The sequence below is a fragment of the Schistocerca cancellata genome, chromosome 9, assembly GCF_023864275.1.
Source record: "Schistocerca cancellata isolate TAMUIC-IGC-003103 chromosome 9, iqSchCanc2.1, whole genome shotgun sequence".
Lineage (NCBI taxonomy): Eukaryota > Metazoa > Arthropoda > Insecta > Orthoptera > Acrididae > Schistocerca > Schistocerca cancellata.
The window spans coordinates 151,703,941-151,730,005 of record NC_064634.1 but is presented as its reverse complement, the minus strand read 5'-3'; the positions used below and the strand labels follow the sequence as shown (position 1 = coordinate 151,730,005).

General features: G+C 38.8%; 1 protein-coding gene across 1 annotated transcript in view; it reads left to right on the top strand.

The window, feature by feature from the left end:
- Nucleotides 1-26,065, top strand: part of LOC126101247 (brachyurin-like) — a 182,028-nt gene that overhangs the window by 119,287 nt on the left and 36,676 nt on the right. Inside the window, exon 6 of the mRNA XM_049911934.1 lies at nucleotides 12,945-13,031. Within this exon, the coding sequence (XP_049767891.1) occupies nucleotides 12,945-13,031 (87 nt within the window). The remainder of the gene's footprint in view (nucleotides 1-12,944; nucleotides 13,032-26,065) is intronic.

Sequence of the window (26,065 nt, the reverse complement as noted above, 5' to 3'; positions counted from 1 at the left end):
GCGGCGAACGGTGAACGGATTAAGTTTTCTTTTATTTGCCTACTCAATTTACTATTTTGCATCTATGTATCTTGAAACTGAGAGACACAAAATTTTTCAATCCCTGCCCAATTTCTACATTTACTACAAAAAAAGTTATGCGTAAAAAATCGCTGATTTCAGAAACCGGTTATTTTGTCTAGTTCTAATAGTCAGATTAAACTGCCGTGGAAAGAAACCGATATAAGCAGAAACAGCTTGTTTCATCGATAACCGACATCCCTAGCACGAGATTAACGTCACAGGGTGCCACAGAAAAAAAAAAAAAAAAAGAAAGGTTCGAATCGCTCTGAGCACTATGCGACTTAACTTCTGAGGTCATCAGTCGCCTAGAACTTAGAACTAATTAAACCTAACTAACCTAAGGACATCACACACATGCCCCGATACAATTGTACTTCCGCATACTTACATGCAGTGGATTAAGCTTTAAGAGACAGACAGTTATTAAATATTTGGAGGCCTGTTACTGAATCATTTAGACTTCATGTCATTCTATTATATCTTCCACGTCGAAGCTTGTCTTTTACAGTATTGGATTACTTTTGTGAAGAGAAGATTGTTTTTGTAAAGAGTACTTTCGGTAGTATTCAAACATGAGACTGTAATTTCTGTCCATGATTATTATCAACTGCACGTATTGTGCAGCGATTTACTGGAAATATATTCATTTCATGCTTTACTTAAATGTGCTTCAAATAGGGCACCACCAAGTTTTTGTCATGATGTTAGACAAAGTGATGGCTGAGGTGAAATTCATTTTCACGATTAATTTTACGCACAGTGAGTAAAATTGGAGGCTAACGATAAAATTTAGTACGTTCCCTTTGCATGCTAGCTAGTTTTTCAGGATTTCAATTCGGTAAGATGACGGATGTTGCTGAGTCGCTTGTCGCCGATATATTACGTGTCCTAATACTGTATCCCTGAATTATTATATTACTATCACTTCACAAACGGGAGTTACGGGAGCACTATTAAACGATTTTTCAGACTGTGAACTATTGCATTTCAGTCAGCCGATGAGTACACGATTATGGAAACTGCCCCATGGTTCACCAGATCGCTGTAAGTGAGAAGCTAACACATATTAGTACAACTTACTGCTTTCATGAATTTCTGCCCTTACATACGCTGTGCTAATTCGTGTGTAATTGTGTGCTCTGTGAGTATTTAAAGGTGCTTAGTCGAGTTAGTTAGCTTTAGAAACTGTTTGGTAGTCGTTCCGTATTTCATTTTGTATATTATTGGAATATCAGAGTTTGTTCGTCGGTATCTGTGAGAGGTTGATGCTTTTTTCACACACACACACACACACACACCATCTTTCAACATGGAAAATTTATGACAAAAACTTCTTTTCCCTATATAACGAAATACTTTATTTCAACACTGTTATAAAGTAGTGCAGCTCCATGCGTCCGAATTCCTTATCCTCTATGTGAAATATTTACAAGCAGAATTATAAAGTAAGGAGTCGCAATATTTTTGGTCCTAAACAAAATTCTAAAAACTAAGTAAATTCAAAGAGAGAGAAAAAATCAAAGCGGAAGCGCAGATTTAGTTATATGGCCTCGGGTGAACAATGGATGACCCCACTGGACGAAAAGCATCTTCAACTTATTTGACCTGACTCTAAAATCTAGAATATCGGGATACATCTACGTCAAGAGACATCCAAAGAAACCGATTGCAGAACCGAAAGGCACATCAAATAAAAGCATCAGATCGTCTGTGGAAGAGAAAAACAACTCATATTACATAGATTAACACCAAGCTGAACACAGATTGTTGATGAAAAAAAAATCTTAAACGAAGAAACAAACATGAGAAAATACCTCCATAACTGTTATAAGGTTACTGTGGATCTAAGATGGCCGAATAACGAAATGAAAATAATAATTATATTACATTGATTGACTGTTCGCGGAAAAATGTTAAAGTTAGAATTATAAATAAAACAAAATGGTTATTCCATCAGAAATGTGGCGTAAGATTATTTAACCAATATGAAATACGTGAGACAGTAAGTAATGAAATGTAGACAAACTGCAACAATTGTACATGGAATGAAATAATTGAATAATAAACGTTGCTGACATATTCCAGTGATATGGCTGAACAAAATACTCTTGTCTTTAATAGGTCCTAAATTACAATCATACAAGATATAACAGTGATACTAAACAGCTGAGTGAAGCAGCTGTGATTCTAAAAAGTAAATTTTTTAACACAACGAGAGGAATTAAAGTAACTGAAATAACATTTTTCGTCTCTGGAAATGAAGATATTCTGTAGATACACTAGTTTAAAGTCTTTGTTCCAACAAAATTTCACTGCACCATATGCTTATCTTTGTACCTGATGATATGCGCAACAGCAGAAAGCCGCTTCTTGCAATGAATAACAAATATTGTAGAATATTACACTAGTGTTGTGTGTGTTTCATTCATAATAATAATTTTTTATTGTATACAGTTATACTATTATATACAATAATATTTAAGGGCGTCCAGTACTATATAATGCCGTAGTTAGGGACTATGGAAATGAAAAAAGCTCTGGTTGGAGATGAGGGTAGTTGTTACGTGGTAAGTCGGAGTGTACAAAAATAAAGGTAGCCATTTTGTTGTAAGAGAGAATGTGGTCGTGTGATCGAGTGGAGCAGACAGGGTTATGTTCTGGCTATAATCAGCGTTTCTGCGATACTGTTCATACAAAATCGTTGAAGTCGGGGAGAGATGTGAGGGAGTCATAGGCCCATCAAGTGGTAAAACTGATAGAGTATAAGAAAAGACTGCACTTATGGTAATCAGAAGATCTGAGTGAAAGATATTAATATAAGATGGAGATGTTTAATTCGACGCGATCATCGTCAGATCCAAGATATGTGAACTTTCTCGAGAAAGACCACGCAGAATAAAATTGCTATACTCAAGCATGTGTATAAGTTTCTTCATTGGACATGCCACTGGTTTGCTACGAACAGAGGATCGGACCAAATACCGAACAATCGGGGAGAATTGCGATTTTATTTTCCCAGTAGTGACGGATTCTGAAGGTATAGTAGGTACGAGTGAAAGCATTGTACTTCATTGGGAGACCCATTTAGACTGGTAGGACTGGAATATAAGAAGTCGAAGTAATCAGTACGGAAACATTTTTCTTGGCTTCATAACATAAAGAATTGCGTATTCATCCGCGTACAGTGAAAAAGTTCTTATCACCGCCCACGAGGATCATGCGAGGTTCTTCGACGCTCATCATTCAACTACACAGGGTGAACATTAATAAAAGCGATAAACTGCAGGGACAGATTTCTGACTGGAAATGAAGAAAACGGTGCTATGAACATGTGTCTGGAAACGCACCGTTGCCACGGTAGACGCCACTGACGAATAGAAGTTCTTCTGACCACGTGCCATTTGTTCCTTGTGTGCTGCAGGGTGTGTGATTGACGCAGCGTACTGCAAACAGCAGAATGGTCCGCCATTCATGCCGAGAACAAGACGAGATGGTGTTTGTGTACGGCTAAGCAGATGGAAACGATCGAGAGGCAGCACGGCTACAGCAAAACAAATACCCTAACAAACACCAACACCAACCACATCTCACAGCATTTCAAGCCATTTGTGGGCTTTTGTGTGACCGTGGGTTCTATCAGACAGACGAGCGTGCAGGCAGGAGGAGGCTTGTGTGTACATCAGATTTGGAAGACCAGGTTCTACAGGATGTTGAGACCAACCCTGTTACAAGTAACACCTCAGCATGTTGTAACCCATGATCAGATGAACTCCCAAAAAGAGCTTGACAGGTTGTGTGGTGTGGCTGGTGTCTGAGACTGTACTTGTCTTCGGTTAGCCGTGCTGCCTCTCGACCGTTTCCATTTGTTTGTCCATATACAAATACCATCTTGGCTTGTTCTCGACTTGAATACCGGACAGTACGCTGCGTCAAACACACAGCCTGCAACACACAAGGAAGACTTGACACGAGGTCAGAGGAAATTTCATTCGTCAGCCCCATCTACCGTGGCTACCGTGCATTTCCGGACATAAGTTCATAGAACCTTTCTTACCCCATTTCCAGTCGGGAAATGGATGAAGAAAGTGTGGGTTTAACCCACTGCAAGGAGATTGCATAAGAGTTAGTGAGCATATAATATATAGAATTGAAAATAAATACTTTCACGGACATAAAATGTTATGTTTTACATACTATATTTGAAATTAGAACAAAAAAATGGTTCTTGAGCAGCACAGTATTAAAAGTTCTTAGAACCTGGTAGTAGAACGTTTATGATATCTTCAGCTGTAAAGGTTAACAAGAAACTAAAAACAGTAATAAAATTGTGTTGTGTTTAAGATACCACAGACTGTAACTATATTCATAATCAGTGTATGATTAGAAAACATCCTCTAAAATATAATAAAAGGTAATCGTAAAAAAAGTGGATCTATAAGCAAGTAAATCTATAACGACAATTTGAATATTATTACCTTGAATAGCCTAGCAACCGTATTCTGTACTGAAGGATGAGTGACAGCATCTTAGACAAGTAAACTAAGCTGTCAAGCGGGACATGTCAACAAAGAGATCGTGACATGGTGGAGCACGTATAGGCAAATTTTCAGCGAAATCTTGATATCTTCCTTAAAGGAAAACAACAACACATTTAAGATACTATACTTTAATCTTACTTTGAATTGAAATGGATTGTAGCTAAGAGTTCTTCAACTGATAAAACTGTTTTTCGTTATAAACTAAGTCAGCAGTATTTGTCAGAAATATCGATTTGCTATCGATTATTCTGCATAATGAATGAAGAATGTAAAATTTTTGTGCAGAATATTTAGCACCTTCTCAGTACGGTGTACATACAGACTATTCATGGAAAATATAATGCCTTCAGTGAGACCAACAGTGGCATTTAGTTGTGTTTCTTTCTTATTATTAAATAGTACATTCTCACATAGCATCAACTGTTTGGTGCCAGACTGTTCTTGCATTAGCACGAGAATGCATGCGTTCGCAAACAGACATCATTTACTTACTGACTGAGGAAAAGTAGGTGTATATTCGAGACTAGTACATTCGAAGCGAGAAAACGTGACTACCACAGTTCAGCACGCTACGTAATCATAATTTCGCCATTTCTGTGATTTAACTTACTGTAAGCCGCGTACTGAATGTGAAATTGTGTGATAACAGTAAGAAGAGGTGTATCAAGAACATGATAAGTTTCTTTTTACCGTACTTCTGTTGTTTTTCGTTCACTTATCGCATATTTCGACACCTAACAGCCGTAAGAATTTGGGACAACGTTAGTTTAAATACCGATGCCGTATACTGAGACTAAACTAACTAAAGTGATCAACGTAACATATTTGCAAGAATCATAATTGCGCTAATTTTCAACTTAACGATTAATCCTTTACATAATTATAACTGATCCATATAATAATTCACTATTTAACTGACTCAAATTTCTAAATACAAATTCAGAATCTGTAGATTTGTTATTGTAGAAATTTCGTAAGTGTTAGCTGTAGCAACGTCCTTGGTAGACAAGTGCGATGTTAAAATTTTGTGTAAACTAATTTAGTAAATCTGACGAGCTAAAGTTCTGGGACTTCATCAGTTACTGAGAACCGAGAATGAATTTCCTGTCTCAGTGTTTCGAACTCTGACATTGCCAATATTTTCATAATCATTGTAAGAATTCACTATAAATAGTTCTCCGTTGTATTAAACGTTTCTTTTTCAAACTGAGAGATAAGAATTAGCTGTATAGAGTTGGGTAATAGCTTAGTAGTTCAAAAGAATTCCATAAATACTGAGCAAGCAGACAAATGCGTCTAAACAGCTAGTATTTTTCTCCTGATACGTCAATAAGTTGTTTCTGAGACTTATAATAGCATCATTATTAATCATTCAACATCCCCTACTACGTTAAGAGCTTCAGAATGTTCCAGGAATACAGTCTCTGGCTATAGCCTTCCATATCACTCATGCATCTTTTCTACCTAATTTCGTTGAATTTGTTGGAGTCTGTCTGAACATTTCCGACGTACCTTAAGCACATTCATTGAAATTCCAGGCAAATAGAACATAGTTTATCATATTCTTTCAGATGTACAAACAAGCCTGCCAAATTTCGTTTGTGTCGCACAGCTAATTATCGGTGTTGCGATTTTTTTTCCGTCAGTTTAGTTTATAATCTTTCCTCGTTCTAGATTGTCTGGAAGGCTTACTTCCACACCACGTAACTTATATGTCTTGTTATTGTCTCACCAGCCAAATTTCGAAACGCTCTTAAATACAGCACAGGAGTTGTTTTGTAACCTATCCAACAATTCACACCACGCGGCAGTGATCAGCAAAAAGTACAGCGGAGCACATTACATTGTAAGTACTATTTGATTGAATTTAATAGGTTTAGATTGTCTTCCATAATGCCAAACACATCGCATCAACATACATTCTCCACAGTTATAAATAGTACATTAAATTTAAGCCAATGAAGACGTAACGTTTCTAGTAAACGTTTGTAAGGGCAGTTTATAAAACACTTATAAAATGAATTCCTCTAACTTTGTTCATTCCTTGGCTTGTGATTTGACGTACAAATTAGTTTTATATCATTACTCTACAGTTGAAACTCATCTCTGTTAAACATTCTGAACGTTGCGTACAGTTTCCCTGGTGATCCCCTTCTTGCAGAGGGCAGGAATGTTTTTTCCGACAGACATTTCGATGAGGAAGAGAAAGCACCCCTGCAAGCAATATGTACGTATTCTAACTTGCGTAATCTGTGTCATGGTTGGATGTTAGAGAAACCAATACACCGAGAACGGTAACCAATAGGAAACATCATTATTTATAGCGTTTATTAATTTGCATATACATTTACGCATAAAAGTAAAGTAGATACCAAATCTTTGGTGCAGTTTCACCTTGAATCATCTCCTTAAAATCTTGAAGGTGATCAAGTGACCGTCATCTGAACACGAGGCTCTTACGTGTGTGAATTCCTAAGGGACCAAACTGCTGAGGTCATCCGTCGGAAGGTCTTACATGACATCATCAGTAAACTTGAATTCCTGACGTTATCACTCTTATCAGCAACGTCATCATCCTTATTAGTGACCAGTCACGACCTCTGGCAGGGTGAGTTAACTGTAATGTATCCAGCACTACGTGGCAAGGAACAGAACAGCCTAGCCCGCTGAACAAAAATGAAAGTTGCCCTACTACTATGGGGTACTGTGTACGTAAGCTGCCATTTAATTCTACTAATGACGCAATAAAAGGGTCGCCAGATGTCTGAGCATCAAAGTTTAATACAAAATAATATATATATATATATATAATTTTGTATTAAACTTTGATGCTCAGACATCTGGCGACCCTTTTATATATGTATATATATGTATATATACAGGGTGAGTCACCTAACATTACCGCTGGATATGTTTCGTAAACCACATAAAATACTGACGAATCGATTCCACCGACCGAACGTGAGGAGAGGGGCTAGTGTAATTGGTTAATACAAACCGTAAAAAATGCACGGAAGTATGTTTTTTAACACAAACCTACGTTTTTTCAAATGGAACCACGTTAGTTTTGTTAGCACATCTGAACATATAAACAAATACGTAATCAGTGCCGTTTGTTGCATTGTAAAATGTTAATTACATCCGGAGATATTGTAACCTAAAGTTGACGCTTGAGTACCACTCCTGCGCTGTTCGATCGTGTGTATCGGAGAGCACCGAATTACGTAGGGATCCAAAGGGAACGGTGATGGACCTTAGGTACAGAAGAGACTGGAACAGCACATTACGTCCACATGCTAACACCTTTTTATTGGTCTTTTCCACTGACGCACATGTACATTACCATGAGGAGTGAGGTACACGTACACACGTGGTGTCCGTTTTCAATTACGGAGTGGAATAGAGTGTGTCCCGACATGTCAGGCCAATAGATGTTCAATGTGGTGGCCATCATTTGCTGCAAACAATTGCAGTCTCTGGCGTAATGAATGTCGTACACGCCGCAGTGCATCTGGTGTAATGTCGCCGCAGGCTGCCTCAGTACGTTGTTTCATATCCTCTGGGGTTGTAGGCACATCACGGTACACATTCTCCTTTAACGTGCCCCACAGAAAGAAGTCCAGAGGTGTAAGATCAGGAGAACGGGCTGGCCAATTTATGCGTCCTCCACGTCTTATGAAATGCCCGTCGAACATCCTGTCAAGGGTCAGCCTAGTGTTAATTGCGGAATGTGCAGGTGCACCATCATGCTGATACCACATACGTCGACGCGTTTCCAGTGGGACATTTTCGAGCAACCTTGGCAGATCATTCTGTAGAAACGCGATGTATGTTGCAGCTTTTTGGGCCCCTCCTATGAAGTGAGGACCAATGAGGTGGTCGCCAGTCCACGGTCTGTGTCGCTCTACCTGTCTGAGCCAGCGAGGATTGTCCACGGACCAGTAATGCATGTTCCGTAGATTCACTGCCCCGTGGTTTGTGAAACCCGCTTCATCGGTTAACAGGTAGAACTGCAACGCTTTCTCTGTTAATGCCCATTGACAGAATTGCACTCGATGATTAAAGTCATCACCATGTAATTGCTGATGCAGCGACACATGAAACGGGTGAAAGCGGTGACGATGAAGTATGCGCATGACACTGCTCGCCGACCGTGGCCCGTGTTTGTTACAACACGCAACCGAACGTCGGAGGTTTCAAGCGTCAACTTTAGGTTACAATATCTCCGGATGTAATTAACATTTTACAATGCAACAAACGGCACTGATTACGTATTTGTTTATATGTTCAGATGTGCTAACAAAACTAACGTGGTTCCATTTTAAAAAACGTAGGTTCGTGTTAAAAAACATACTTCCGTGCATTTTTGTATGGTTTGTATTAAACAATTACACTAGCCCCTCTCCTCACGTTCGGCCTGTGGAATCTGTTCGTCAGTATTTGATGTGGTTTACGAAATATATCCAGCGGTAACGTTAGGTAACTCACCCTGTATATATGATTTGGAAAACATAGTTGTCGTAAGAAACAATGTCCCCCACAGCTCAGTATGGCTGATGGTGGCCTCCGGTAATCTATGTTCAGGTAACATGAGCTTAACTAGCTACTGAAACGATATCAAGAGGAGTTAAATTACTGGAAATTTATTTCACAAAGATCTACATACGTGGAATAAATGGAATATGACGAACGTCTTCCTTCAAAATAAAAAGAAATACACGAAGCATCAAGTTGTCTCATTTACAATAAATACGCATATTGTGCTCCGCAAGGTTCTAGGAAACACAGTATAAAAGTGGTAATATTTCCAAAGTTCACGATGGAATCGACTGTAAATCATGTGGCAGAAATAATTCGATTAGAATGGCATAATGGACGGGTTAGACATGTACCAAAATTAGTACGTGCACTGGGAAAGCGTACGAGCAAGTCATGGCGTACGAGCAAGTCATGGTAACTCAAGGTTCACTGTAACAAAAGTCGTGTCCAAATTGCAAAACCACTGAAATGATAAAATTAAGAATAACTATAGCTGAAAAACCTCTCTAGATTGATCTCAACGTTCCTAAGTTTCTCACGGTGCTGATTTCAGTTAAATCCTAATATCGCAGCTGGAACAAACACCAACAACTCTCCATGTATCTCAGACCTAGAAAGCTGAAATTCCACCGTCTCCTTAAGCTGAATGGTCTGTCCACTGATCCCAAGAACGGAATGTCCCTCAAATCTTTTCGTATCTCCAACTCTGGCGTTCGATAAAGCTGATGAAAAGTTTAGAAAACAAAAAAGATATGAGAGAGATATGACATATCTCTCTCAATGGGCGTATATGAACGTAACGCACAATCTATGTTGTTTCCCACATTTTTTAGAAAATCATCTACTGCAGGCAGTAGATTGTTCCAATTTGAGTATGTATCTGAGACACCTCCTGTGCACAACCAAGGTGTGACTACTGTATCTGCCCTAATAAAATCGAAATGAGACTGAATTACATTGTGTGGGCAAGCAGCATACAATATGAATATTATATCTTTAACATAGGAATCGAACAGTTTGTTATATTGTAACAGAAACGGTTTTGTGTAGTAACTAAATTCGTACATATCGTACATTTAAAAAACAAGAAAGTTCTCAGAATCAGCAACACATGGTCTCTGATGTAAGAGTGTTTTCTGTTATCATTCGCTTCTGCAAAGTCTTTTATATCGCCAATGACTTTGTCTGTGAGAAATGAAGACTCTTGTGGGTAAAACAAGGAACCACAACAGTCTTCTCTTCAAGAACTAACATCTCTCATGGATCCACTGTATGATTGTGAATGAAAACTGACATTTCTTTTCACAAACAACTACATATCAATATTTTCGGAATCAACCGTATCCATGTTTCTCACTCTTCCGTGACGAACAGACCCTGAATTTGGCGGGACTGATGGCTAAGATTGTTGATGGTAGATATACCACGCAGTCTTTCAGATGAACAGGATCGCACAGGTTGTTGTCACGCTCAGTATTGGATGGCGCCGTCCCTTCTCAAATGTCTACAGTCTTAACCGTGCTCTCCTGATTCTTCTGTTTGTTTAACGTGGAATTCCTGCTTTCATGCATTACTAAAACTGAGTGATAAGCAAAATACGTATATATTTTTATTAATAACATTGTAAGCTGTACATCCATTTTGAGAAGATGTTGATTGTATTGATGATAATTATCCCTCTGACAGTTCAGCATGAACTGAAAGCGTCCTAGCGAGTCTTTCTGCTTTTATAGTATGCATACCTGCTAAGTCTACAGCAAAAACGTGATAACAATGTGATTAGTTAACATTTGTCGGCAGCTTTGCTACCTTATTATACGGTAGTTTCTGAGTGTTCTCCAGCTGAAACATTAGCTCCCTGAGCGGTATCCTGGGAACTCATCCTCTATCGTCTTGAACCTGTTGGAGAGGAGACAGATAACAGCTGCATTGCAGCTTCGCTGAAAAAAATGCAGTAAAAACATATTTTTTTCCTTTTAATGTGCGTTGTAGTAGTTTCACACAGTCGCCCATGTTTCCCGAGAGACGATAAGCACTCGCCATAGTTTCACGAGATAAAATTACGACACTTGGGGCCAAACATAACGACGCTTTGATTTTCGGTCCACGCTGCTGAAGCAAATACGTTCTCTCGGAATCTGTTCCTATAATCCAATGCTAACTGTTCGAGATGCAAAACTACATGTAACAATTGCATGAAACGTTTGTGAATATGCGAAATGAACTTTTTTTGCAGACGTCTCTCAACTGAAGGAATGTCCTCATGTACAACCTCCTAGTTTCTACTTTATCATTTTCGTCAGACGTAGTAAAGTCCATATTGATTGCGAAACCCCTCATTAAACACAGGTGGATTCGTATTATTTCGTTATCACTGTTACACAGCTAACGAAGTTTTAACAATTTAATCTATATTAATTAATGGAAGTGACATTGAACTGCATTTTGTGAAAAGTCACATTTCATACACTTTGTAACTTCATGGATCTTAGCATGGAATGCAAATTTCTTTCCTAACCTCAGCTCCAATTCAAGTCCACTCTTTAATGTGATTTTCAGTATGCTACGAGGTATTTTGAAGTTGTCAACACCTTGTTTCGCTTTTTCTAAATCTTCTGCAGTCTATTTCCTATCCATCTGAAAAAGATAATCATCTTATGGCTTCATTCGACAGCTACTTGGTACGATGTAGGACGTCCCTTCCGGTCCCATTCGTTTCCACTCTATAATCTCTCTTGAAATGCGTTAAAACGTATTTTTAAGAGTTTCAGCTCCTCTTTTTAACCAATTATCCTCCAAAAACAACCTATTTCTCCTTTCGTAAACCGTCTGCAGACCATGTACCTCGCACTGTCTTTCGTGCATATTTAGTAACCATCTGAAATAATGAAAATGGATACGATAAGGGTAATTACACACCGTGGATTCATGGTTTTATTAACCACCTGTGTGCTGAATCAATATTATGAGGCAATTAATTGTGATCTGTGCTATGGCTTTAAACACCGTCATTCACTCATGATCTAAAAAACAACTGACAGCATATCTCACACTACAACTCTTAAATACAGAAGACTGCTGCTCTCACCACCGCAAATGACAAGGTGAACAAGATTATTTTTCAAATACGCTAACAGGTTGTCTTTTTTTCATGATGCCACTCAACACATGGTACATCATCTTGGAGTTATTGTCTATCTGAAAATCTCGGATTTCATGTGGTTTGTGTAATCTTTGACCCAGCACATGAAATGAGATATGTCTGCTGATTGAACGAGTCTCTGCTGACTGTGCAAAAAGTTCTGAGTACGGAAAGCATAACTTCAATACGCTGATGGCATTTCTCTTTCACCAACTGAATCATCAACATGCTGGATCAATTGAGAGCCGAGTGAACAGAGCCGGAAATGTATATTTCGTATATATGAATACAACTCAGAGTTCATGCGGTCTACAAGCTCCTATTCGGCAATAAATTTCTGGAGAATCCACTACTCCAAAATTTTCAGGGAGACAGAGTGTACAAAAAGCACAGCTTCAACTCGATGAAGCTATTTCTGCTGTATCTTCAGCGCTGTAAACGTACTTGGACATTCTGAAGTGAAAGCAGACTCATATCCTGGATATCTGATCTAGCAGTTGGAAAAACAATTGCAAGTAGAATCATTGTCTCTGCAAGCAGTTGGGAGTGAGAGAGCAAATTCGAAAATATGTAAGTATTCATATTCTTGTTATGCAGTCTATCATATATATATTTCATATTTGTGAATACAACTCAGACATGTTTTTCTTTCAATGTTACAGAATCTGCAGTCTTGTCAGACAGCTGGAATAAAATTGCAAGAAGCAGCAGCAGCAGCAAAGAATCTGCAGAAGAAGAAGGCTACCTTGGTAGGCTTAGGAAGACTGGTTTGTGAAGAGAAGGGTTAATCTTGAAAAATTCGTCAGTTTTCTAAATAGTATGGACCAAAGAATAAGACTTGTAAGTCCATTTAATTCGTACCATCTTTTGACAGATCTTTTGGGAATATTTTGATGTGCAGACCACTGTCTTTGGTCTCATACTTTTTTCTAAACTCTGTTTTGCGTTGTAAATTAAATGTAGCCAGTTAATCTCTATGTACAATATAGTTACACGTATCTCGAAATAAAAAAAAGTAGAAGTCTGATGTTTTCAAGAAGTTCTCGACATTATTATCTTAGAGCAGGCTTTTAAAAAGATGCTGCTGTCATAAATTATGATAAAAAGATATTTAATAACGATTGTAAAAAGTTCAGGAATTAGCTAATCGTTTTTTTTAAAAAAGTCTTTAATTTTTAAATTTAAATCATAAGTGATGTCTTATGTTCTAAGAGAGTATACAAAACGTCAGCCCTCTATCGTTACCAGTTTTTAAGCAGTTTGTACCAGGACATCAAAAGAAGTGTACTTTCGAGAAATTCAAGTTAAAGTTAAAACTCGTATCTCCATATCACTTGCATATCATTAAGGCATCCCAAGGTCTATGTACACCTAATTTCTAGTGTTAAGATTTCTCCCTTCTCTTTTTCAGACTTGGTATTCTTCCTTCTTTGGTGGCCTCCAACAATGATGTCTCTGCTTCGAAAATTCTCCTGCAGTCAATGGCAATGTAAGCTGTTTGCAGTTATAGTCCACCAGGCACTCCCATCTACTCCATAACCTTAAACCTGTGCTATCACTAAAAGTAACAGTGCATTCACGCTGCTCATCTATGTAGTCCCGCCAGAACAATTATTGGTATGCATTTCCATATGCAGCAGCAAAACAACTGGTAAACTGTCTGTATGACTAAAAGCGAAGCAACCATGATGCTTTTACACGTTAGCCAATATTAGAAACATAAAAAGTAATAAAAAACAACTGAGAACAAAATTCTGTTTTTAATAGGTCTCTCTGCGTGACGTGGTGTAACCGTCACGTGTGCAATCACTTTTAAATTCCTCTAGTTTTGGAGTTTTCTATCGTACCATTTCCTCGAAGTAAACTTTTCTCTTCAGAAAACTACAGAGAATTTTAAGAAAATAATTAAGCAATCAATTTTTTGACATTTAGTCACGCAATAGCCCCTTCTTCGACTAACCGAATAATGTTATTTGTATAATTAGGGAACTGGGAACAAAACGTTTTAAACTAGACGATCTCGAATGGATTGCTGTCGAGTCTCAATTTATAAAACACACATATACTTGTGGGGTAGAAAATACGCTTTGATTTTAGGAGCCTAGGTATTTCTTGGATACCTGTTTTCACGTTTTCAAGACCGCAGTTCTTTTGACTAATCAACCTCCTAAGACCTACTGTTTACTAGTTTGCAACTTTGTCTTTATGAAGTCAGATCAGAGAAAAAAGAAATATCTCTCTAAATACGAACATTTTAGGTTAGGCTTTACTGTAACTGTTATTGACACATAATGAAGCAACATGTTTACTGTCACCAGTCATTGTTTATTTATCTCTACGACGCGTTTCAAAGGTTTCAATCTACATCATCAGGTGGATTTACATTTTTTAGTATGACATTTGTGTGTGTGTGTTGTGTTACGATTTTTTGAAGGAACTTGTGGCACTATCTAGTGGAGAAACAAAACCCTGTTTTAGAACATAGTTTTGGATTTGTTTTGCCAAAAAATTAAACGTTTATCTAACGGTAAACATAAAACAACTAAAATAAAGTACCTCCAGTGGTCATGGCATCCATTTACTGTTGTAACACATCACACGTATACTGTCATATTTTGTAAACAAATATGACATCGGACACTATTGTGTGCATGAATCATATAGCACAAGAGAAAACATTATCACAAAGTATGAAGAATATATGTCATAAAAAATTATTACAGAATAAATTTTAAAGGATTTGGAGGTGTTATTTTGAGCTCTCAAATACATTTGTTGGAATAAATACTTCAGGTGGTATATAAATCTGATTTTGACAATTTAAAATAGCTTAAACTTCATAAGAATTTATACATTCAGGTGAAGAGATACAAACATTAAGTACAATAATCATATTGGATACAGTGGTAAAATTATATACAAATAACGAGTTTGGTTGGGATTTATAGATAGATATGAAAGGCTGGAGGCAGAGGGGGAGGAAGAGAAAGAGAAAGTGAGAGGAAGGGAGAGGGAGGAAAGAATTGATTGTATAAAAGTGAACTGCACAAGGCAAGGTGTCTTAAGATTACATCTTTCACATGTAATAATTGCCTAAAGGATGGGGTAAAACATTGGTTAATGCTTAAAAATATGCAGATGGATATGAAATTTGTGCTAGTATTTGATGTAGATATACTTTCAAGCTGACAAGTGGTACAAAATGTGGGTGTGATCACATATGTGTAAATGAGGTCAATCTCTTGTACACTTGGCGGCTGTCATGGTAACATAACTAAATATTTATGGCAAATATTGGGATATGAGTGTGTGTGTGTGTGTGTGTGTGTGTGTGTGTGTGTGTGTGCGTGTGTGTGTGTGTGTGTGTGTGTCTGTGCGTGAGCGCATGCATGCTCTGCAATTTTAGTGATGTAGGCAGTTGCTGAAAACAGAGATGATACTATTGTAAATATTGTCATTTAAGATGGATTCAGGTTGTTTTGTTTGGTGTTTGTATATTTGGAGTGTTTCAAGGATGTCTAGTTTTCTGCCTGTTTGATCGAAGTGTAGGATGCTGATACTTGTGTTGTTAACATGGTGTTTTGTTTAATGCAGGTGGGTGGCTATTGCTGATGTGTGGTACTTTCTGTTTCTTAGTGCTACAATGTGTTCTTTGAATCTAATCTCAAATGATCTGCCTGTGTGGCCTATGTAGAAGCAGTCACAGTCCAAACATTCAATGTTCTACACACCTCTGTGGTGAAGTGGGTTTCATGTGCTGATGTTGTGGGATAGCTTCTGTCCAATTTTGTTCTCTGTGGTAAAGGATATGCTTATGCCGTTTCGTTTGATGACATTGACAATCTGATATGAAATGTTACCTAGAAAGGGGTTGTATGGAAGATGTTACTTTCTTTTTGGTTTTTGTGTTGTGATTGCTTTGCCATTATTGAGTGTTTTAGGGTGTCTACTATGGAGCTGCTATAACCATTTGCAATAGCTGTTTGTTTTTTTTTATTTTAATTTCTTGATCACATTTCCTCAGAGAGTGGTAGTTGGATAGCTCTATTATTCATACACCGGAATGGTGCCATTTTTTGGGCTGTGGGGTGACAAGAGGTTTTGTGGATTGCAGTATGTGTTGTGGTAGGCTTCCGATAAATGTCAAAGTGATGTATGTTATTCCTTATGTTAATGGTAAGGTCTAATAAATTTATTCTGTAATATATTTGATGTTCAACTGTGAATTTTATATTTTCATGGGAGTTATTGAATAACTGGTTCAACTCACTGATATCATCTTTAGTGCGTTTGCTTAATAAGATGGTTTCATCTACATATCGGTAATAGTAGATGATTTTTTTGGGGAGGTTGTGATTGGAATTGAGGATTTTGTCTTCTAAGTTACTTATAAATATTTCAGCTAGCAATCCTGAAAGATTCAAGCCCATTGCCATACCATCTGTTTGTTTGTAGATTTTATTGTTAAATTTAAAATAGTTGTATGAAATTGTGAATTCAAGCAGGTCCATTAGTTCAGTAATGTGAGTTGAAAGGATTTTTTTGTGCCTTTATAGGTTGGCATTGATTACTTGCAGCGTGGGGTCTATTGGCACAGAGGATTAAAGGTTTTGTATGTCAAATGAGGCAAGTGTGGCTCCATCAGGTACTTCTATGTTTTTGACATGTCGTGTAAATACTGTTGTATTTTTAAGTGTTCTCTTACTATTGAATGTATATGCTTCTTTGAGAATTTTGGAGAGTATTTTGTTGAATTTGAATGTTGAGCTGTTCCTATACTTCACTATAGGGCTGATGGGGTCCCATTTTTGTGTATATGTGCTTGTCATCTAAGGCAAGGTGCTTGTGGGCTCATTGTTACAATATTTCTTGCTTCTTAGGTGGTGAGTAGAAAGTTGATCTTGTTTGAAATGTGTTTAATCTCTTTTTGTATTCTGGCTGTTGGATCTTTAAGTATCTCTGATAATGCTGTTGGTTTGGCTACAGTTTTTTCTACATATGTTGCTCCATCCATTACAACAGCTGTGTTACCCGTGTCAGCGTTTACAATTACTGCATTAATCATGTTTAATTTAGTTTTAATGGTATGTGTAAGGCTTTCCTCTCTTTTCTTGTATGATGGGAATGGTTTTGCAATTTCCTTCTCAATAATTTCGTTAATTTTGTGGCGGACTGCTATTCTGTCAGTTTGCTTCTTAAACGCGGTGGTTGAGATCTGCATGGCACTAGTGATGACCTTTTCTTGGTTCTTTCGGTCCAGTGGAACTTGAAAGGTTTGTTTCAAACCTTTGCAGAGTAGTGCCTCTTCTTCTACAGTAAGTATTATGTCGGTGTAGTTGAGGAAGGGTGTGTAGAATGTGTGTCTCCTTCTGCTGTTTTGGTTCAGTTTGTCAGGTTGCTTTATAAGATTGGCTAGTTTTTTCTTCAGTGTGGCTTTTGTTTTCTGTACTACGAACTCGGTGTACTTTCTGATTTTTTCGGTTATGGAATCATATTCTAGTCCATGAAGCCACTTTCCCAACTGTAATTTTGCATTATAAAACTGTATGTTGAACATACACTGTGGAAGGTATAGCGGAAGACAAGGAATTCTAGATCGCATCACTACATAATACAAAACACAGACATGATATACATGACAATCTATTTATATTGCACATGGTGAATGAAATCGTCCTCACTGGCTGTTAAAAGTCTTTCATTTCCGCGCTATGACCCTTTCTTAAAAAAAAAAAAAAAATCCTCACACCTCAAATTCGTCTTCATTGATACGAGACTGGTCGTAACTATTTAATCATTTAATAATAGCCTACAGCGAGTATGGACATTTTATTCGCCGTTTGGAACTGAGGCTGCGGTTGTCCGGCCTCTAAAATAATATATTTATATTGCAGTTTGATATTACAGATATATGTCACCTCTATTTTACAAAATATTTCCCGAGTCGCACGGGATAGCAAAACTCCCAATCAGTATGGTGTTATATGTGAACGTGGTCTATGTTAGTTTTACTCTGAGGAATTGTTAATGTATGTTTTGTTGACTCTGTCGAATTAAAGTGGTCTGCACAATATTTCCTACTGGTGAAAAGGAGCATGTATAGTTTACAAATTATGGTATGAAGCTAAATCACCTTTGGTTACTTATACCGCTACGGAATGCATATTGGAACAAATTGTTAGTTGCCGTTGTGTTACTGTGTCTGATTTTGTATCCGATCAGATGCATTTGCATTAATCATTTAGATTCGCTTACTACATACAGTGCAGCTATGACCAAGAATACTTCGAATTTCAGTTGTACTGAGCAGATACTGCACACAATGGTCGACTCAATAGCTCTATGCAGTTGCTGCGATTGTAAATGGTTTTTTATTACAAAATGGAACTATGGTATTTACCCACAATGAGGAATCAGCCTTTTGCTCTGGAAAGATTTGAGAGAAATCATTTGAGGAAGACAATTTAAAACATCGAAACAATTTTCATTTCATAGTTACATACCGAGGAGCAGTGCAATCCCGTTGAAATGTTAGTTATAGGTGTCACTATACAGTGACTCTCATATTTCACAAACTTAGCAGTTAATGTGGGTATATGTCCACCAGCAACGTTTGTGAATAAAGGTGGACGAAAATGAAAAATAAGCTAAACTAAATCCAGCTTAAATGTCTATTTAGCCATCAAATATGTAAAATAACCGATCATTTATAGAGGGTTCCAGTAATACTTCAAGATAAAAGATGAAAAACGAAATTTCGATTCATCAGCTCGCTAAATGTCTTAACAAGTTCCCTCACACTTAAAATAAAATGAACTCAAAATAATGAGGGTACGTTTTCCTGATGATCGAGAGTTCTGTCGAGTTGATCAGAAGGGACTTTTCCTATGTGAATATCTGAGTAATGAATCAATTTTACTGGAAAGTCGCGTACTGTCAATCGAAAAGTTTAAAAATTAATTAATGGGCGAAGCAATGGGGTGTGGTACATATTCGCGCTCACTAACTTACGCAAGAAGTTTCACAGGCTCTACCTTAAGACGTATGAGTTAGATCCATCACACTGTGCTACCTGACCTGGCTTGGCGTGGGATGTTCTGCTGAAAATTAATAATGCAGAACTGTAGCTTATTACCGATACTGAACGATTCATCTGAGGCAGATATGTTCATTGTTCTTGCAACGTGCAGCTGCCAAAAACAGTCATGCTCGGCTATGATGGTAAAATCGAGGAATCTTACATCTTATCTCTTGATGTGAATAGCCTATACACCTTGCAGTAGTGTAGCACCTTTCTGTATGTAATTTTGAATGTCTTCCTTCAGATAGTGTCCAGAGCTTTGCGTTGGAGGATGTATGACACCATTCGAACGCAGGGTGCATCCTAGAAGATCTTGCGTATACTCCATCGAGGAGGAGGTGGGATGCCAAAAGAGTGAGGAATTTCTGGCAAAAAGTGAGACATAAGCACCACAGGAAAGTGCATACGACATGGACCAAAGCAGAGCATCATGCATTTACGAAAAGGCAGGAAATTAGTTTTGGCGAAAAGTGTGAACTATGTGGTATAACAGAGAAGCAAAGTCAGATGTGGATGTAGGATTGTCAGACGATACAGGCGACCAGGATTTGAGGACACAAGCTATACAAGTGTACGTTGACTGCGACAGCACACATCACGACGAATACACTGCTCGGCTTACAGAAGTAAATGAAGATTCGCCAATGCGGGACGCGAATCTCCAACAAAAGCAGCAGTAGTCTCAGAGCCATTTCGTACAGGTTACACCTACTACTAGGAACTAAACAATAAGTCACACCAGAACCGATCCGCAACAGATTTGTGAAAGCATAGAGAACATTATATAACTCACTGTACTTGAAGGCGGATGACGTTTACTACACCATTAAGACTTCTAGTAAGGTATAAGCAGACCGCCCAGGTAGCCGCGTGGTCTGACGCGCTGTTTCCCGAGCGAAAAGGCTTGCCGATCGCCGGCACGAATCCGCCCGGCGGACTTATGTCGAGGTCCGGTGTGCCTGCCAGCCTCTGGATTGTTCTTTAGGTGGTTTCCCATCTGTCTCGGTGAATGCGGCCTGGTTCCCCTTATTCTGCCTCGGTTACACTATCTCGGCGATTGCTGTGCATTCACTGTCTCCAAATACGCGTACACCATAATTGCTCTACTACGCAAACATTGGGGTTGCACTCGTGTGGAATGAGACGTTCCCGCGGGGATCCACTGGGGGTTGAACTGCACAATAACCTTGGGTTCGGTGTGGGGCAACGGTGGGGTGAGTCGACTGCTGTAGCCTGTTGTGGGGTTGTGTACAACTAAGGGCTACGGCGGGGAGGAAGCGTCCCCATCGTTTCTAGGTCCCCAGTTCAGTAAATACACACATACATATATACGTACAAAGTATAAGCATCAAAATGAGAGTATATTACTTTTCTTATACCTGATATCGTAGATAGAATACATATAAATGTGAGCAATCTGCCATCGGACGTGGAAAAACTGGAGATGTTACTGAAGCAGGTTTCTGCCAGAAGAAAGGAATCATTCTTCTTAGATACGTCGTAGAAACACTTTGTGACGATGCATGGTCGTATAGCATAGCATTACTGGCGAGTAGGGCAAGATCGGCGAATATATACCCATCATCCCTAATGGAGATAAACATGGGACAGCTTAATGCCTTGAGAAGTGTCAGCAACTAGGAGAGTGGCAGAAAGTTGTAGTTAGGTGTGTTGTTCCTCCAAGAATCGTATGCAAAGGCAGGAAAGATCCCCAGTAGGCCAATAGTTGTCCAGATAGTCACACAAAGGCAACGTACTGTGGGCAGCAATAACAGTAATTAACAAGACCATAACATTGACAAGAATATAACAGTATTGTTCGGAACACGTAATCTGTGTGAAAATTTAACCAAAATGGTGAACTGCCTCCTGGTCTCCATACATTTTCAATTTAGTGATGAGATCGGCGAGTATCTGCTAAGACTAAAGGATATTAGTCACCTAGAGCGAACTAAGCCTCTTGTGTACTCCATGCATGCAAATGCGAAGTCAGTATCGAGGCATAGTCGCCTATCTGATGTCTGTGGAAGACAACCAGAAGAAGCCATTATGTGACACAACCTACAGGTATTGAATGCACCCACACAATCCGCCAACCTACGAAGAGAGGGTCAGAACAACGTCAAATACTTTAGCACTTCAGCAAACATGGCACCGGCGCGCCTTGTGAAGAGAGAATGGAATGACTTCGAGTGACCACAATATCATACACTATACCATCACTGGAAGGGAAACCCAAGACGCCACGGAAAACATGCGCATAAGACCCAAGTACAACATCAAGGACGCTAACATGGAAGAACCAAGAAGGATGTTTCAGCGTCTGGGAAGTAATCGCCAGGAGATAACGTAGATGCCAAAGATCAAGAATTGGCGGTGGCTATACTCAGATCAATGGAGGCATCGATACCTGTGATCAGAGGTCATTCTAAAGGAGTGCCTTGCATCTAGACCGAGGCGCTGCAGAGATTAGGATGTGAAACTAGAACGGTCAGGAAGCTGTACCAGAGCAGCATGACCCAAGAAGAATATATTAATATGTTAAACAACATTTTAAGTAAGATTTACGGAAAACAAAAATGGAACGATGGAAGCAATTTGTGGAGGCTAACTTAGAAACCAATCACTGTACCATATAAAACAGTCTGCAAAAAAATACGATCACCATCAGATTTATCTACGCACAAAAGGAATGATGGGACGGCAACAAAGTTGGAAACAGTCAGGTGCTCTGCTAATGGATGCACTAATTCCTGACGATGGAAAAGAAGGCACATAGATGTTATGGGAAGAGTACAGAAACAAAAAATGCTTGTACCCCTTCGCACAAGAAGAAATTAAACAAATAATTTTATGATTGAAAAAGAAAAAATCTCCAGGGCCTCGTGAAGTAATACAAGCCCTTTGTGACCGATTAGATAGTTAAATGCGCGAATTGTACAATGGGTGTCTTTTTCAAGGAATGGTCCCTGCACCGTGGAAGGACGTTGAAGCGATAATAAGTAGTAAAGGGCAAGATAAGGATCCAATGACACTCAAATCCTACAGAGCAATTTGTCTTTTGAATGTCCTTGGCAAAAAATGTGAATAGCTATAATGGAAAAGATTACAAGATCATGGACCGCTACACAGGATGAGGAATGATGCTTTGCTAGTAATTCTAGGAATATGCCCACTGGACTTGAGAAGTTAGGAAGAAAGGAACGTTTTACTGGTTGAAGATGTAAGTCAATTGAAGACGCAGTTAATAAGGCAATTTCGATAGCGACAAATATTCATTCTTCGTACACTCCAGCGCTCAAGATCGATATTGCTGGCGCTTTCGATAACCTATGGTGGCTGCCTTTCTTTGATCACCTTTCATATATGGAATGTCCAAAAGCACTGTAGAATTTCCTGATTGATTATTGCCACGGGCGACGTGCTTCTTTAACATGCCTAGGAAAGAAAATTACGAAGACAAAAAGAAAAGGCTGTTCGCAGGAATCAGAGTGTGGTCCAGAGTTTTAGAATGTGGAAGTTGCTTGACAACGGTAACATAAGTGGGCTGGTAACATTTTCAGATGACATGCTGCTCGTTGTAGGTGGTGACTACCAAAGAATTATACAAGACAAATGTAATGCGACATTACACGAACTTGAGGGCTGGTGACCAAGTGTAAAACTGTTACTAGCACCTCACAAAACAAAGTACCTCCTTCTGAAAGAGAACCATAAAATAAAATCAAAAGATGTAACTATCAGGAGAAGCGCAGTAACGATATCTAGGGGTATTTCGGCCGAACTTCGTAACATTGCACATCTTATAGATTTATCAGGCAGAAAACAGAGAAATGTGATGAATCAAATTACAACAATTGCAAATAGGCGATTTCGGCGTCCCTTGAAAACAATCAGAGTGTACTACCAATCTATATTAGCGTCAGTCGTAGAATATTGTTCGAGCGTTTGGGTTCGTAGATTGTAGCTAGTGAAGCCGCCAAATTAGAGAGAAGAGTTCAATGACAAGTGCTATTTAGATTAACGGGCGCATACTGCCCTACGCCGAATGATACTTTGTTAGTAATTCTAGGAATATACCCACTGGACATGAAAGTTAGGAAGTGAGGAACGTTTTACCGGTTGAAGAAAAGCAATCAAATGGGAGCATGGAGAGTGCTTGCGACTGAGGGCAACTCCATAAAGGTAATAAAATATCACCTGTTACAACTGTGGCAAAATCAATGGGGCACTTCAGGACAGACAAGAGAATAACATCAGGGAGAGATTAAAAATGAAATTTCTTAGTCCGTAGAGAAAATTGAGAATGCGCTAGGTGACGATCAGTTTAGCTTTAGGAAAAGTAAAGGGTCGAGAGAGGCAATTCTGACGCTACAGCTAATAATGGAAGCAAGGCTAAAGAAAAATCAAGACACTTTCATAGGATTTGGCGACCTGGAAAAAGCGTTCGACAACATAAAATGGTGCAAGCTGTTCGAAATTCTGAAAAATGTAGGAGTAAGCTATAGGGAGAGACGGGTCATATACAATATGTACAACAACCAAGAGGGAATAATAAGATTGGACGATCAAGAACGAAGTGCTCGTATTAAGAAGGCTGTAAGACAAGGCTGTAGCCTTTCGCCCCTACTCTTCAATCTGTACATCGAGGAAGCAATGATGGAAATAAAAGAAAGGTTCAGGAGTGGAATTAAAATACAAGGTGAAAGGATATCAATGATACGATTCGCTGATGACATTGCTATCCTGAGTGAAAGTGAAGAAGAATTAAATGATCTGCTGAACGGAATGAACAGTCTAATGAGTACACAGTATGGTTTGAGAGTAAATCGGAGAAAGACGAAGGTAATGAGAAGTAGTAGAAATGAGAACAGCGAGAAACTTAACATCAGGATTGATGGTCACGAAGTCAATGAAGTTAAGGAATTCTGCTACCTAGGCAGTAAAATAACCAATGGCGGACGGAGCAAGGAGGACATCAAAAGCAGTCTCACTATGGCAAAAAAGGCATTTCTGGCCAAGAGAGGTCTACTAATATCAAATACCGGCCTTAATTTGAGGAAGAAATTTCTGAGGATGTACGTCTGGAGTACAGCATTGTATGGTAGTGAAACATGGACTGTGGGAAAACCGGAACAGAAGAGAATCGAAGCATTTGAGATGTGGTGCTATAGACGAATGTTGAAAATTAGGTGGACTGATAAGGTAAGGAATGAGGAGGTTCTACGCAGAATCGGAGAGGAAAGGAATATGTGGAAAACACTGATAAGGAGAAGGGACAGGATGATAGGACATCTGCTAAGACGTAAGGGAATGACTTCCATGGTATTAGAGGGAGCTGTAGAGGGCAAAAACTGTAGAGGAAGACAGAGATTGGAATACGTCAAGCAAATAATTGAGGACGTAGGTTGCAAGTGCTTCTCTGAGATGAAGAGGTTTGCACAGGAAAGGAATTCGTGGCGGGCCGCATCAAACGAGTCAGTATACTGGTGACCAAAAAAAGAGCTGACTGACACATAACCTGACTGGCCATGACCTGTATCACACGCATCTATACAAAATCAAAGCAGTAGGTGAATGACAGCTGCGCCCAGGCATTGTGGTCACACCAGGACACACAATATAGGACTGCGTCCTCTATGAAGATGTGGTGGGTAATGGACGGCTGGTATTAAGGATACTGGACCCCAAAGCAGCATTAAGAAGCGAGTCTACCTGGTGCATCTTGGACGATATTGCAACCGCAGTATCGGGAAAGCCAAGGAAGACTTAGGAAGCATTCAACCGTGCCATCCGGACTAAATATCGTACTCTGCATATGGAGAGAAGATAACTGAGGTCGGCGACCACCAAATGAAATAATTTCCTAAGATTCTACATGGCATTGGTTCAAGTGATTATGGAAGTGTTAACTTGAAGACGTAACAGTGACAGGGGGAATTGCTTGCTATAGATGAAACGCTTCTGAAGTGCTGCCCGACGCCCAAGGAGTCAAACACATAATAACTGTTGATCGGGGTAATATGAAGACGGATCCAGTAGCAAGTTAAAAGCATTAAAATAAATGAACAAATAGAGTACTGATTCTGTAGGGATTGTACTAGTATTAATAGTTGGATGACTGGTTAATGGTTTTATTGTAGTTGTAGAGTTAGTTGTAGTATTTAAAAAACAAGTATCAGAAGTAAATAGTTAATATATAAATTTATTACTATCCAAGGAAATGTGATTTGTATGGCCCATATTAGCTTTTCAAATCAGAGGCTGCAATTATGAATAAATAAATGAAGGCCATATTCAGTAGTTATTTTTGCATTTGCCTCTGTGTCCATAGAAAATGGAGAAAATGGCGACACCATCCGACAGTAACACACCAAAGAAAAAATATGTCATTCATTACAGAAATTTGAAACAATATTTATAAAATCAGTTGATTTCAGAAAAGATTAATCGAGTCTTATCGCTTACACAAGCTTCCTGGATGAAGCCATACAAAGATATTAACGCACAAAACCGCACTAGTGCACAGAATGAGTCTGAGCTGATTCTCTAAGTGTACATGTGACACATCTTCCGAAAGACGAAAACCGAATTTCGGAAACCATTTTTCGCTGTTTGTATGTCTGATGCGGTCTGATGCGTATTTGGTAGGCCAGTTAAATATGGCGCCTGGAAAACAGCTGTTACAGCTTCTGATTGAGG